General features: G+C 39.2%; 1 protein-coding gene across 2 annotated transcripts in view; it reads left to right on the top strand.

Moving 5' to 3' along the window:
• The window catches only part of noxa1 (NADPH oxidase activator 1), a 29,130-nt gene extending 17,125 nt beyond the window's left edge, over positions 1-12,005 (top strand). For both annotated transcript variants that reach the window (XM_055161910.1, XM_020918661.2), the window contains 4 exons: positions 6,581-6,741; positions 8,583-8,691; positions 9,680-9,803; positions 11,770-12,005. In XM_055161910.1, coding sequence (XP_055017885.1) covers positions 6,581-6,741; positions 8,583-8,691; positions 9,680-9,803; positions 11,770-11,876 — 501 coding nt within the window. In that variant the 3' untranslated portion in view covers positions 11,877-12,005. The remainder of the gene's footprint in view (positions 1-6,580; positions 6,742-8,582; positions 8,692-9,679; positions 9,804-11,769) is intronic.
• Positions 12,006-12,536: the final 531 nt, after the last annotated feature.

Genomic DNA, 12,536 nt, shown 5'->3' with positions numbered 1-12,536 from the left:
AAATCACAAAACAAACAAATGAAAACATAAATAATGACAGAGAAGAGTGCAGACTGAAAACCTTTCAGTCATATGCAGCTAAACAGACCTGTTTTGAGCCGGGATTTAAGTCAAAGCAGAGGCCTGTGTCACATCTCCAGGAAAACTGTCCCAGGTTTTAGCTGCATTAATCTGAAACGGTGACTCCCCATGTTTAGTCCTGACTCCAGGCACCAGCAGGAGGCCGGTCCCTGAGGTCCTCAGAGTGCGAGATGGTTCATATGGCACGATCATGTCACAGATGGACTTTGGTGCTAGGCCATGGAGAGACTACACAATGCTGAAATCCAGTAACATGATTCATCAACCGGTTTCACTTTATGGAAACAGTCTGACCTCGCAGCATTAGGATTTGTTTGCTCTGGCGGTAGGCGGGTACTTTTTTTAAATTTAACAAGTCGCTGCTATTTGGTTGTGACGTATGTAATGTGCCAAATCCCGTAGGAAGAAGGACAATAAGGTCTTTCCTCTTAATAAAATTTACCAAACATTCTCTTTGTTCCTGCTTTAAATCCTCGATCACGGGAATCATTACCAACACAAAATGTATGACTTCGTCTACATCCATCTTGACCGCTTTGTTTACTGTTGTGTTGTCCCACAAAAGGGACCCAGACGAGTGCTTAAGTTTGACGTTATGGCTTCACAGCTCTTCCCTGATTGGCCGTTGCATGGTCTACAACTTCCGAGGTTCTTGCAAACCATCTAGTGTATTCTGATTCCTGACCTAGTTGCTGGAGAGAAATGAAGTTTTGAGGCACTAGGTAGTGTCAGCCTGGCTAGAAATCCAGTTGGTTTAAACATAAAATGCCTCTTTCTGCACTACCTAAACCCCAGAAACTGCAGACAATCATTAATGAGAAAAACTTGCATCTGCAGTTTAAGGTACTAGCACTTTTTAAAACGTTTTTTTTAAAGAAGAGTACAGGCTACATACAGTTCTTTTAAAATGCTGTGTTGGAGAGTTTGTTCATTGCACTGCCAAAGCAAGGACACATACAGCTTAGGTCGCGTTGAAATATATTTGTCGATAACCCAATCTATAGCTTGTGTCACCCTAAGTTATAATGAATTCTCTGGAGGTATGGCCAGACCTGAAAGGAAAATGCGATACAATGCAACTTGCAGTGTACTTGAATAAATTTGCCATGTTACCTTCAGAGGGAGCAGCCACTAATCCAACTATTTTGTTTGACCAAAAGTGTTAGTGTTAGTCTAGTGTTAGTCTAGAGTGTTAGTGTTAGTCTAGTGTTAGTCTAGACACTTTGCTTGGTTACATTATTTCAAAGATGCATTGTGTAACTTGTCTGGTGGAAGATCTGTGAAATACTTTTTTACTTCATGAAACCTTTCTATTGTCACGAAGACCAAACATTTTCTAGGTATTTTTGAGCAGTAAAACAAACTCTAATTGAATAAATGTAAGGCAGAGCTGTCATACTGTGGAACATTCCAGGCAGAGCAATGACATATCCACGGAAACAAGCAGGTGACGTACCCCCGACCAAAAACTTTCTGAGTGCACCTTTAAGCCATACATGCAACCTGTTCCCAAAGTTTTCATAAGCAGAATAAATATCTTTCACAAGCCTGTCTCCTCTTACAGTCACTGCAGACTCTTTCTCTCTATTTTTAGCCTGTTGGTGACGTCTTAGGTTGAATAAATGCATTTTAGAGCCCAGCGGGAGCTTGTCTGGTATGTCCTGGATTACTCACTTAGACATTAAAGGACAAAGCATTTTCTGTTTGTATTTTATGAATTGTGACATCTATGACTGCATTATACAAGTCACCTCTAAGTGCAAGAGAAGGAAATGAAGAAAGTTAAAGGAAGTTTGACATTTTTGTGTGTGGGCAGCATTGGTGACGTACTGGCAGAGTGAGTTGTATGAGCAGATAGATTGCTGGTGTGACTCCCAGACTGGTCTAGGCTTGTCTTTGTAGAATTGACATGTTCTCCCTGTTTCATCATTTAACTGAACATTACTGAAAAATGTGCACTGCGTAAGTTTTATGACCACCTGCTTGTCTCCATGGAGATATCATAGCTGTCACTACTTCATTACTCAAAGAAACAAGTATCTTTAGAGGTGTCCCTGCTCACAATAAACAGCTGTGACGTGTAACTTAGTTTGGTGGTGCCACCTGTTTTTCTCTACTCTAGGGAGATGACTGAGTTGAATGCTATACTCTGGACCATTCGAGGCAAAATATTGAGATGTTCATGGAGATCCCCCAGCAAAAAGTTACATGGTCTACCTTTGTAAACGTATTCCTGTCAGGTAGAAACAGAGGGAGGACCCAAAATGCAGGACTGCTGTAAAAGTTCTTTAATAACAAAGAAAGATCTAAAAATCCATAAATAAAAAAAAAATAAAAAAAATCCAAGACTCAAAACTAAACTGCCATGACAAGAGACAAGATGAGACTCTGACAGTGACAATGGACCAGCAAAGGGCAGAGGGGAACACAGGGTATAAATGCACACAGACACAAGTGAAACACATTAGGGCGGGGGCAAACAATCAAAACAGGAAGTAAAATTTAAAACTGCAAGCAGACACGACAAATGTCAAAATAAAACGCCAAGGGCACACAACACTACAGATACACTAAAATAAGCAAAAACAGCAACTACAAACCATGAACCATGACAATTCCTGTATGTACAATAAGAATATACATTAAGATACGCAGCCTGGATAGTGGCAAAGTTCTCACATTGCTCTAAGAACCAAATCAAAAAAGTTGTACTATACTTTTCAGACTATAAGTCGCACTATAAGTCACCATCCAAAAAATGTGTAATGAAGAAGAAAAAAACATAAGTCGCACTGGACTATGAGTCGCACATTTTATAAAATCAGAGACCAGGATCCGTCATTTCATCTTGAAAGGGAAATTATAGTAAAAACAATAGAATAGAGAACAACAGGCTGTTAACGTCACATGTTCTTCAGATATCTATAGCATAAACATCATAACAGAACAAGTTTACCAAACTCTCCATCTTACTCCAAATTACTGAATTCTTCATCCTCTGTGTCACTTCTGAGCATCTTCTGTTGTCAGTTCCAGTTAGAATTATTCTGGCCTTTCTGAATCCCGACAGGATAGTTTTGGTTGTCTTTATGTTTGATTAAATTTAAAATTTTAAGTGGTATAGTGCGATCGAATGACATGATACCAGTCAGGACAGCGGCTCTTTCTGTAGGAGACATAGTAGAGTGAAATGACAGTGGTACAGGAGTAATAGGAGTAGCAGATACTGACACACACAGCCTAGAGCACCCTCTCGTGGTTGTCAATGTGAACGCTTTTATATATAAGTCGCAGGAAACACCCAAACCATGAAAAAAGTGCTACTTATAGTCCGAAAAATACAGTAGTAGTGTTCTCACGATACTAAAATTTCTTTGATTTCGATACTAATTCTGATACCATGATGATTATAAATACTAGAATGAGATTTTCAACTTTAAATCATAGTACTTTCTTTTATATTACCATGCAGCCTTATATCTGTGTAATCCCTCAGTGGTCCAGGTAGGTTCCATAGTGGTCCATGGGCGTATATACTAGTCTGTGTGTTCTTATACTTGTTCTGATACAGCTCAAGATTGTACTAAAGCTATTCAGGAAAGGTTTGTTTCTGTCCTGTGACTTTTTTAGTATCAATATTTGCTGAAATGAGTATCTAGTTTCAATTCTAGTTTTAGTATTGATTAGTGTCTAGTGACTTTTTGATACTTTTGACAACCCTGGGAGTCTATGTTTTTTTACTTTATTACCTCTACTCTGAGCCTGTATTAAAAAAATAACTCTTCACTGACAATGACAAAGTAGTTATTGTGGGTTGTGTGCAAAGTTTGAATTCAAATTGGTCTTCATTCAGACGCTTTAGTCAATAGGCAATTCTGTTTTACTGGAATTCTCTGTTTTTGCTCCACAGTGTTTCTTGTAAAGAGAAGAGAAATCAAAACTAAATTGCGGTATTAATGAAATGGCTACAGCAGTGTCTCAGCCAAAATGAAAATGCTCTTACAGACAGTTTAAAGTTGAAAGCATTATTTAATATTGCGTAACTTTTCTGGCACCTGCTTTGCCTATAATGTTCGACAGTATGGCATTAAACGTATCTGTCTCCATGGAGAAAAGCAGTGACACCACTATGCCAAAGACAAATGATCGCACGCAATGTTTTTCATATTATTTTTGACAATCAGAAACACCCTTAATTAAATAAATGACAGTTGACGGATGTGTTCAACGTCATAGTGTAAAACATTCCAGGCAAAGCAGTGACATCCCCATGGAGACAAGGTGATTTCGTATCCTCCACCAAAAGGTTACAAGTGCAAATTTAATATTTTGTTCTCTCTTTATAGCAGTTCAATTTGTTGTTGTTGAAAAGCCGTGTGCAGTTCAGTAATGATGATAAAAGGCTTACATTCATCACCGATAGAAGTTCAGTTCAGAGTGCTCGTCCCCTGTTCCGGAGGTTGGTAGTTTGGATTCCGTTATCAACATAAACATCATTAGTAGAGCGGTCAGACTCACTGACCCACAGGTTGATAGTGCGATTCCAGCTCCAGCATTACAGATAAATACTGCTGTTGTGTTCTTGGGCAAGACACCCACCTCAGCCCAGTGCCTGTGTGTGTGTGAATGGGTGAGTGGTTCCTTGATGTAAAGTACTTTGAGAGCCTTAAAAGTACAAAAGTGTAGCCTGATTCATCAGCCGGTTTCACTTCACTTCACCGTCTGACCTCACAGTGTTAGAATTCATTCGCTCGACAGTAGATGGGTATTTTTTTATCTTTTAACCAATCGCCAATGGTAGTCATGTGTGTAATGTAACTGGTATATTAAGCTTTTCCCAAATCCCGGTGGAAGTAGGGCAATAACATCTTTCCCCTTGATAAAATTCACCAAACATTCTCTTTATTCCAGCTTTAAATCCTCGATCTCTGGAATCGTTGACAACACTGAATATATGGCCCTTCGCTGATTGGCTGGTGCCCAAACTTGCACTTCCAGGGTTTTTGCGAACCACCTATTGTATTTTAATTCCTGACCGAGTTGCTGGAGAGAAATGAAATTGAGCGGAGGCACTAGGTGGCACCAGCCTGGCTAAGAAAAGTGACCATTTACATGAATTAGATATGTAACGATATCCAAATCTATATGCATGTCACAGTACGATATTTATTGCGGTATTTTGGAAAGGCTGATATAATTGTAGATAGGAAGCTTTTTTGCTTTTAAAATTTTGGTGTGAATTATTACCATCAAAATTCCAAGAATTCAAGTGAAAAACATATAACTTCATGTTGTCTGCGCTGAAATGAATCATGGGATATGTAGTTCCCAATGCTTATTAACCATCACTACTGTAAAAAAAAAAAAATGCATTTAAGCAAAGGTACTTGTAATTTGATATACTGTGACGCCCCACGGTATTATTGTGAGACTTTCAACGATACGATATCACGATATTTCAGTTATTGTTACATCCCTAACATGAATGCTTCACTGAACTAAAATACAAAGTTAAGAACTGAAAGTCTGGCGTTGTTATGCTGAATTTCTTTTGATTCCTCTCTAGTGGGGTGAATATGATAAGAGGGAGAGCATGGGGAGGGTAATAATTGTGCTGTTGCAATTGAGTTATTCAATGAAGGTTAAGGGGAACAGTTGAAATGTTATAATGATGACATGTAGAGTAAGTGCCTTTATAGGAATAGCCTGAGACAGCAACTGGAGGTGGAAACAAGATATTATAATGCTTTTCCTAGGACTGTAACAATAACCTCAACATCGCCATGTCGTCAAAGGTCACACAATAATATCGTGGACCATCACAATATATCAAATCACAAGTCTTTTTGCTTAAATGAATAGTAATAATCCAGAAATAGCTAAAAAAAACAAAAAAAAAAACAGAGGGAACTACATAGACCATGATCCTTTTCTCCGTTTCAGTGTAGACTACATGAAGACATAACACTTCTAAGCACTTTTAAATTTTAATTCTTTGGATTAAGTCTTGACAAGGCATTTTTAGAGGAAAAAGTAGCATTCTTATAGTTTTGTGTGCCTCCACAAAATATCACAATAAATATCGTACCGTGACAATATTGTATCGTGAGACTTGGATATCGTTACGCATCTAGCCTTTCCCCATCTTTACTGTAGTTTTCATTCATGCAGGTTTAAGTAGTCCTGTTTTCAACTGCTTTCAAAGCTTGAAAACTCAGAAAATATTTTCATCTACCCCCTATCGCCACCTATCTCACTGCACTAACAAATCTGACTCCGGGTCAGACATGTAGGGCTCAAAAATGTCATGTAATCGTTCTTGTGAAACACTTGCAATGCTTGCAATGGTGAAATGCCACTCTGCAGAGGTTTGTTAGCTCTGCAGTATCAAACAGGAAATCAACTAACCTGTTTCTATTATTATTTATTAATGAGCTATGTATGTTATTGTTCAGAATATGTTTCCTTTAATATATATTTTTTTCCTTTATTTCCCCAGCTGTCAGATGTCCCCCCAGCCCCAGAGGCAGGTCCAGTGCAGGTGAAAGTCCACTTCACCCAGACCCTGTCTCTGTCTGTGCCTCTGGACTCGTCGTACCAGGATCTGAGAGAGACCATCGCAAAGACACTGGGCCAAACGCCATCCGCGATACGCCTTAGGTACTCCTCTACATGGCAACAAATCAGAAAATCGCTAAATAACTATATCTTAAACGTCCTATATTACACAAAATAGACTCTTGTGAGGTTTAAGTCATGTTATAATATTGTTACCTCCTCAAAAACATACCAAGAGTTGTGTTTTGTTTCATTCACACATGTTTAACACACAAATCCTGTATACTTAAGCTGAGCTCTTCTCTCAAATAGAAAACACTCTGTCCCACCTTGTGATGTCATGTGGTAATAAAGGAAGTTTGGATAATTTCAGCTCTGGAATTGTCACTACTCTGTTGAACTAAAGGCAATAGGTAGCTGTAACTTGAAAACTACTGCTTCATGACATCACAAGGTGGAACAGAGATTTGAGTTTGGAGATATAGACAGACGAAGAATAAAGAATTACTCAAATATGTGTGAATGAAATAAAATACAACTTGCTATGTTTTTGAGAAGGTAACATTATAACATGCCTTAAAGCTCACAAGAGTCAATTTTGTACAGTATAAGACCTTTAATAATAGTTTAAACTTTTTCAAATATATTAAAGCAAATAATTTATTAAGTAACTTTTCAAACTAATATTCTGAAGTCATTTTAGACCTTCCATTTTGTAGTATCCCTTCACACAGCCCACTTCTATCCGCTTACATTCACATGTGCAATTCTAAAAATACCCCTCTCTTTGTTCAAAACTACCCCCTGGCCCCTGTATCTGTGCCGCTCATGTAAAAAATGCCATTAAACGAGGGCCAGTGAATCAGATGCCGTAGGGACAGAAGGGGTCAGTGAAAGCACCATGAAGCTGGTACACTAGAGCCACAGGACCAAGCACATTATAAACTCTATTACAAGCCAAGACACAGAAGTTGAAGGAAATGGAAAATACCAGTGTTATGGGCAAGGCCATTCTGATAGAGGAGAGGAGAAAGAAATAATGACCAAAGTCAAAAGAAAGATTAAAGGGTCTGTACTGGATTTTTTTCCATGTATTTGAGCCACAGTACAGATATACTGTATTACCTGCTCTTGAGATCAAAATCAGTCCACTGTGTAATGTCTACATCTAATTAGAAAACATTTTATGGTCTGATAATCAGGAAATGAGTGTTAAGTGATATTAGCTTTACCGTCATGGCACAGCTCCACTCTGGTCTCTCAGAGTTGTGAAAAGCATCTATAGATTCAACATAGATAATAATGCACAAGGTTGGACCATTGCAAATTGCTTAAAATGAACTATTTCTGTTTTTAAGACAGTAAAAATCAGGTACAGCGTCTTAAAAATATAAAGTATAAAGAAAAGTTTGACCCAGCTACACTCTCGTGGGTGGGTACACACAGTATACACCATGCAAATGTGCCGAGATGGTGTAACACTACTCTATTCTCTAACCCACCAACCAAGTTGTCTTTCTTTATTGTTCTTAATTAATTAAACAGAAAAAAAAAGAATATGGTGCAAATTAATTTGGAACAATCAAACAAAAGCATTTAGACGGTTTAGGTTGAATTTGTATTTGGGTTCCCTTCCAATAATCCCTGAACAACATTTTACATAGCAAGGTTTCAAATGACATTACAGTATTCTGTATTATATTCATACTTAATACACATAGGCAGCAGCTAAAGGCAATAGTGTTAAAATGTTGATTTTGTACTACTGTGGTTTCTGGGGTTTTGTTGATAATAGACATTTTATGTAAAATACAATGCAGGAAAAAGTGTTCCCTTGTTCCCATCTGGAGATATGACCTGATCATTCTAGAAAAAGGAATGGTTTTGTTAATGGTCCTCGTGAGAAAGTGCAGTTCTCTAATCTCCTCTGTTTTTTCATTCAGGCGTAAAGCACAGGGCTCCCGTGTGCTGCTGCCTCTGGACCAGGATCAGGACTCTGGCTCTCCTCTGCTGGAGCTGGCTCAGTCCGGGAGGGTCCATCTGTGGTGCCAGGTCTGGACTTTGTCAATTAAAGCCCTAACATTAGAAAGATGCACTTGTCCAGCATTTTCCACTTCCAATACCCATATTGATGCTTTGGCTTTAAGTCAAGCACCATATCTGCCAGTACCTGATTTTAACTAGTGCAGGGACTGAAAACTTGTTACAAATTTGCTCACATTGTGATATATAACTCTTCTTTATATTTCTAATAACCACATATCAACTTTGTATACTCATAGGTTCAGACATTATGAGATGTTCTGGGCCAAAATCGGCCACTCTCACATCACTTTGTGCCCAAATGCGACATCAGCTGAACTGATATTTTGGAACTGATACCCAATTCACCATTTTTTCTTGATCAGTGCCAATATCCAATATCAGTATGAATGAGCAGGCAATTTTAACAGAAATTCAACTGTACAGTATGTGACTTTCTGGAGGCAGTGTGTCACCTGGATGATGCCATGGTTATAGAAAGTTTCTCCATGGAGATAGATAGTTTCATGTCATACAATTAAGTGTATTAATTGAGGTTTAAGTATCAGGTTTTTTTTGTTTTTTAAGTAATTTCAAGTCATTTTGCAGCATTTTTACTATAAACAAAATACTTGCTATTAAAATTACATATTACATATCTTCAAACCAATATTCACTATAGTATCTGTATTTGGTTTACTCTTCCCATCTCTGCCAGCATCAGTTTTGGTAAATTGATCCATTAGCATACACTCATCAATCACACTGAAGTTGCCACAGCTGCCCTGAACACAGTGATGGAAGTGTGGCTGCTACTCTGTGTCTGTCAGTGGCACAGCTGACCATCATACAATCACACTAAAGTTTCGTGATCGGTGAATTGTCTTGCTCACGGACTCAAAGGATGAAACTGCCAACCTTGTATGCATCAACTTATCAAATGCTGAATCTGTTATGTCTAGTTACTACTATCAACATACACATAATACAAATGCGCTCTCTTACCATTGTATTTTAGAAGGAGGATCCACTGGAGAACCGTTCTGCCATGTACCAGATGGTGGCGCTGTACGACTACACGGCACAGGGCCCTGAAGATCTGGAGTTCAGTGAAGGAGACACCATCGATATCCTGGGGGAAGGTGAGATGTCAGGAGATAGTGATCCAGCCTGTAGATTATAGTCAGATAGTCATGGTTATTTTTACAGGGAGTTTGGGTATCTAGTATAAAAAATATTTCACTTTTATGGAGCATTTAGGACATTTATGACGCTTGTAAGGCCTCCCAGCTGTCTGTTTATTACGTCCCTGGAAATGGGATACAGAATTCAGAGATGGTTCATTGGTTCTTTCGATATAATAATTCGATATTATCAGGCAAATATAAAAGTTGTGCTTTCAGTTATTCTAGCCTTTCAGTTTTAACTTTTTATCTAGATAGTTTACAACAGCTTATGCAGTATTTGTGTTAATTATATGCAGTTATTTTTTAGAAAAGTACCTCTAGTTCTATGCAAATTGCAAGTATATCACAGTATTAATATTTGAAAATGAGTGATTTAAAGGTGCACTATGTAACTTTGGTTGGGGGTACATCAACTGCTTGTTTCTATGGCCTGAAATGTTCCACAGTGTGACATTAAACAGATCTACCTTATGTTTATTCAATTAGAGGTGGATTTATAGATCAAAAATACTTAGAAAAACAGGCATTCTGACTGTGGGTGGGGTCGGCTTTCCACAGATCTGACCTGTAACTTGGTCTGGTTTAGTCTCTATGAAGATAGAAAGGTTTAATACCATACTGTGGAACATTGCAGACAAAGAAATAACATTGCCATGCAGAAAACCATTTGACAGACCTTCCACCAGGAAAGTAACACAATGCATCTTTAATTTCCTATACCAGCGGTTTTCAAAAGGTGAGGCCAAAGAGCCACTGGGGAGGCGTGACACAGGCGGACTAAACCAGGACTGATCCCAGAACTGAACCAGGACTCATCCCAGGACTGAACCAGGACCAAAACAGGACTATACCAGGACTAAAACACAACTAAACCAGGACTGAACCAGGACTAAACAAGGACCAAAACAGGACTGAACCAGGACTGAACCAGGACTAAATTGGCCTGGTCCCAGTCTGGTCTGGTCTGGTCCCAGTCTGGTCCGGGTCTGGTCCCAGTGTCAATTGAGCTCCGGCCACAGGCTCCGAGCCTCAGGTCCAAGCTCCGACCCCGCTGTGAGCTCTGAGCCTTAGCTCCGTGCCTCTGTGTGCTCTGCCCTGGCCGTGGGTTTCTACCTTGGGCTCTGGCCGTGGTTTCCGAGCTCTGGCCAGGCCGTCGAAGCTCGGAGCCCGCTCTGGTCCCAGTCTGGTCCCGGTCTCAGTCCTGGTCTGGTCCCGGTCTGGTCATCCCGCATGATGTAGTCCAAGTCTGCCATTTTTCCACATGAAAACAGATGCAGAGGACACTGTGCAGCCGCACTTGATCCTTCCGGAGCAAATAGTGTGGATTTACTCGCACAACCAATTTCCCAAACTCGAGTGACTTGGACATGTGAATGAAGCAAATGATTCAAAAAATTCAAGCGGCAAACTAGGGGCGTTTGACGTGATTTATTCGTGCCATTTGTGTTTGGTCTGAACACAGCTTAAGGGGAGGATCACATTCAGCCAATTTGAAAACTCCAGGCCTTTTGTTTCATTCATGTATTAATATTGCTTTTAGCCAGATTAAAACTCCTATATTCTTTAGTTTGCTACCAACTGGAGTCCTTGCCCCATCTGCTGAACTCACTTACATTAATTTATTTTTCATTTATTTTCATTTAATATAGGGTTAGATGTGAAAGACAGCTAAAAAGTCATTTAAAAAGGCTGAAATACACAATATAATACAGGATCACCACTGAATTAAGATGAGTTATGTGCCTTACAAAACTTTCACAGGCCAGAGCGGGGTTTTACAGTCACAGTATAGATAACCATGACAAGCATGTTAACAGTGCACTTCCTGGTTCACAAAGAATAGAAGGCTTTATAATTAGACACTTATTTTTAAGCCTGTAACTGAATGCTGTTGAAATGCTCTGTGTATGTTTGTGTACAGTGAATGAGGAGTGGCTGGAGGGGCACTGTGCAGGCGTCACTGGGATATTTCCGTCCTGTTTCGCCTACAGAGAGAACACACAGGTGGTGCAGGAGCCACGGCTGTAAAGACCAAACCACTGACACTGTTACTGCGTCTACCATCACTGTATCTGACCTTTTTATATGTCTGCTATGTTGCATTGTGTGGCACTCAAGAGTATGTTTACATTAAACCTGAAGCTTATTTGAATTTCATCTTTGTCTGTGTGGCATTTTACATTTTTCATAGTTGTTATTCTGAAGGTGTGATTCCAGTTCTGACCCTGTTCACCAGTGATCTTTCATGATCCTTTTAAATATGGATTATGTTCAGGGCTAAATGTAATATATATGTTGTGGAGTCCACCCATCATTTCTAATGTGGCTCACATATTTTTTTAACCAGTTAAAGCTAAAATATGTCCAGTTGGGGCTATTCACCATAAGCTGTAAAATAAAATGTTAGTTGTATTTTTCTGATGATTTTGAACTAAAGATTTATACATTTTAGCAGGATTATTGGGCAATAATAAGGAACCTGTTAATTTGGGCAAACTATGGGCCCCTGAGAACCATTGCGCACACTGTCCATTTCCATTGTAATCAAAGCAGCCTGTTAGCATCAAAAAGGTAAGGCATTTTAGCACATACTAGTGGTGTATTTTCAAATGAATCACGTTTCACTATTGATACAGTGACAGCACCCTGGGGTGTTCTACATGCATCTCTATTGGTGGAATGTTCTGC

This window comes from Boleophthalmus pectinirostris, unplaced genomic scaffold, assembly GCF_026225935.1.
Source record: "Boleophthalmus pectinirostris isolate CB_2022bp ecotype Guang Dong unplaced genomic scaffold, ASM2622593v1 HiC_scaffold_4, whole genome shotgun sequence".
Lineage (NCBI taxonomy): Eukaryota > Metazoa > Chordata > Actinopteri > Gobiiformes > Gobiidae > Boleophthalmus > Boleophthalmus pectinirostris.
This window is presented reverse-complemented; position numbering and strand designations above follow the sequence as displayed.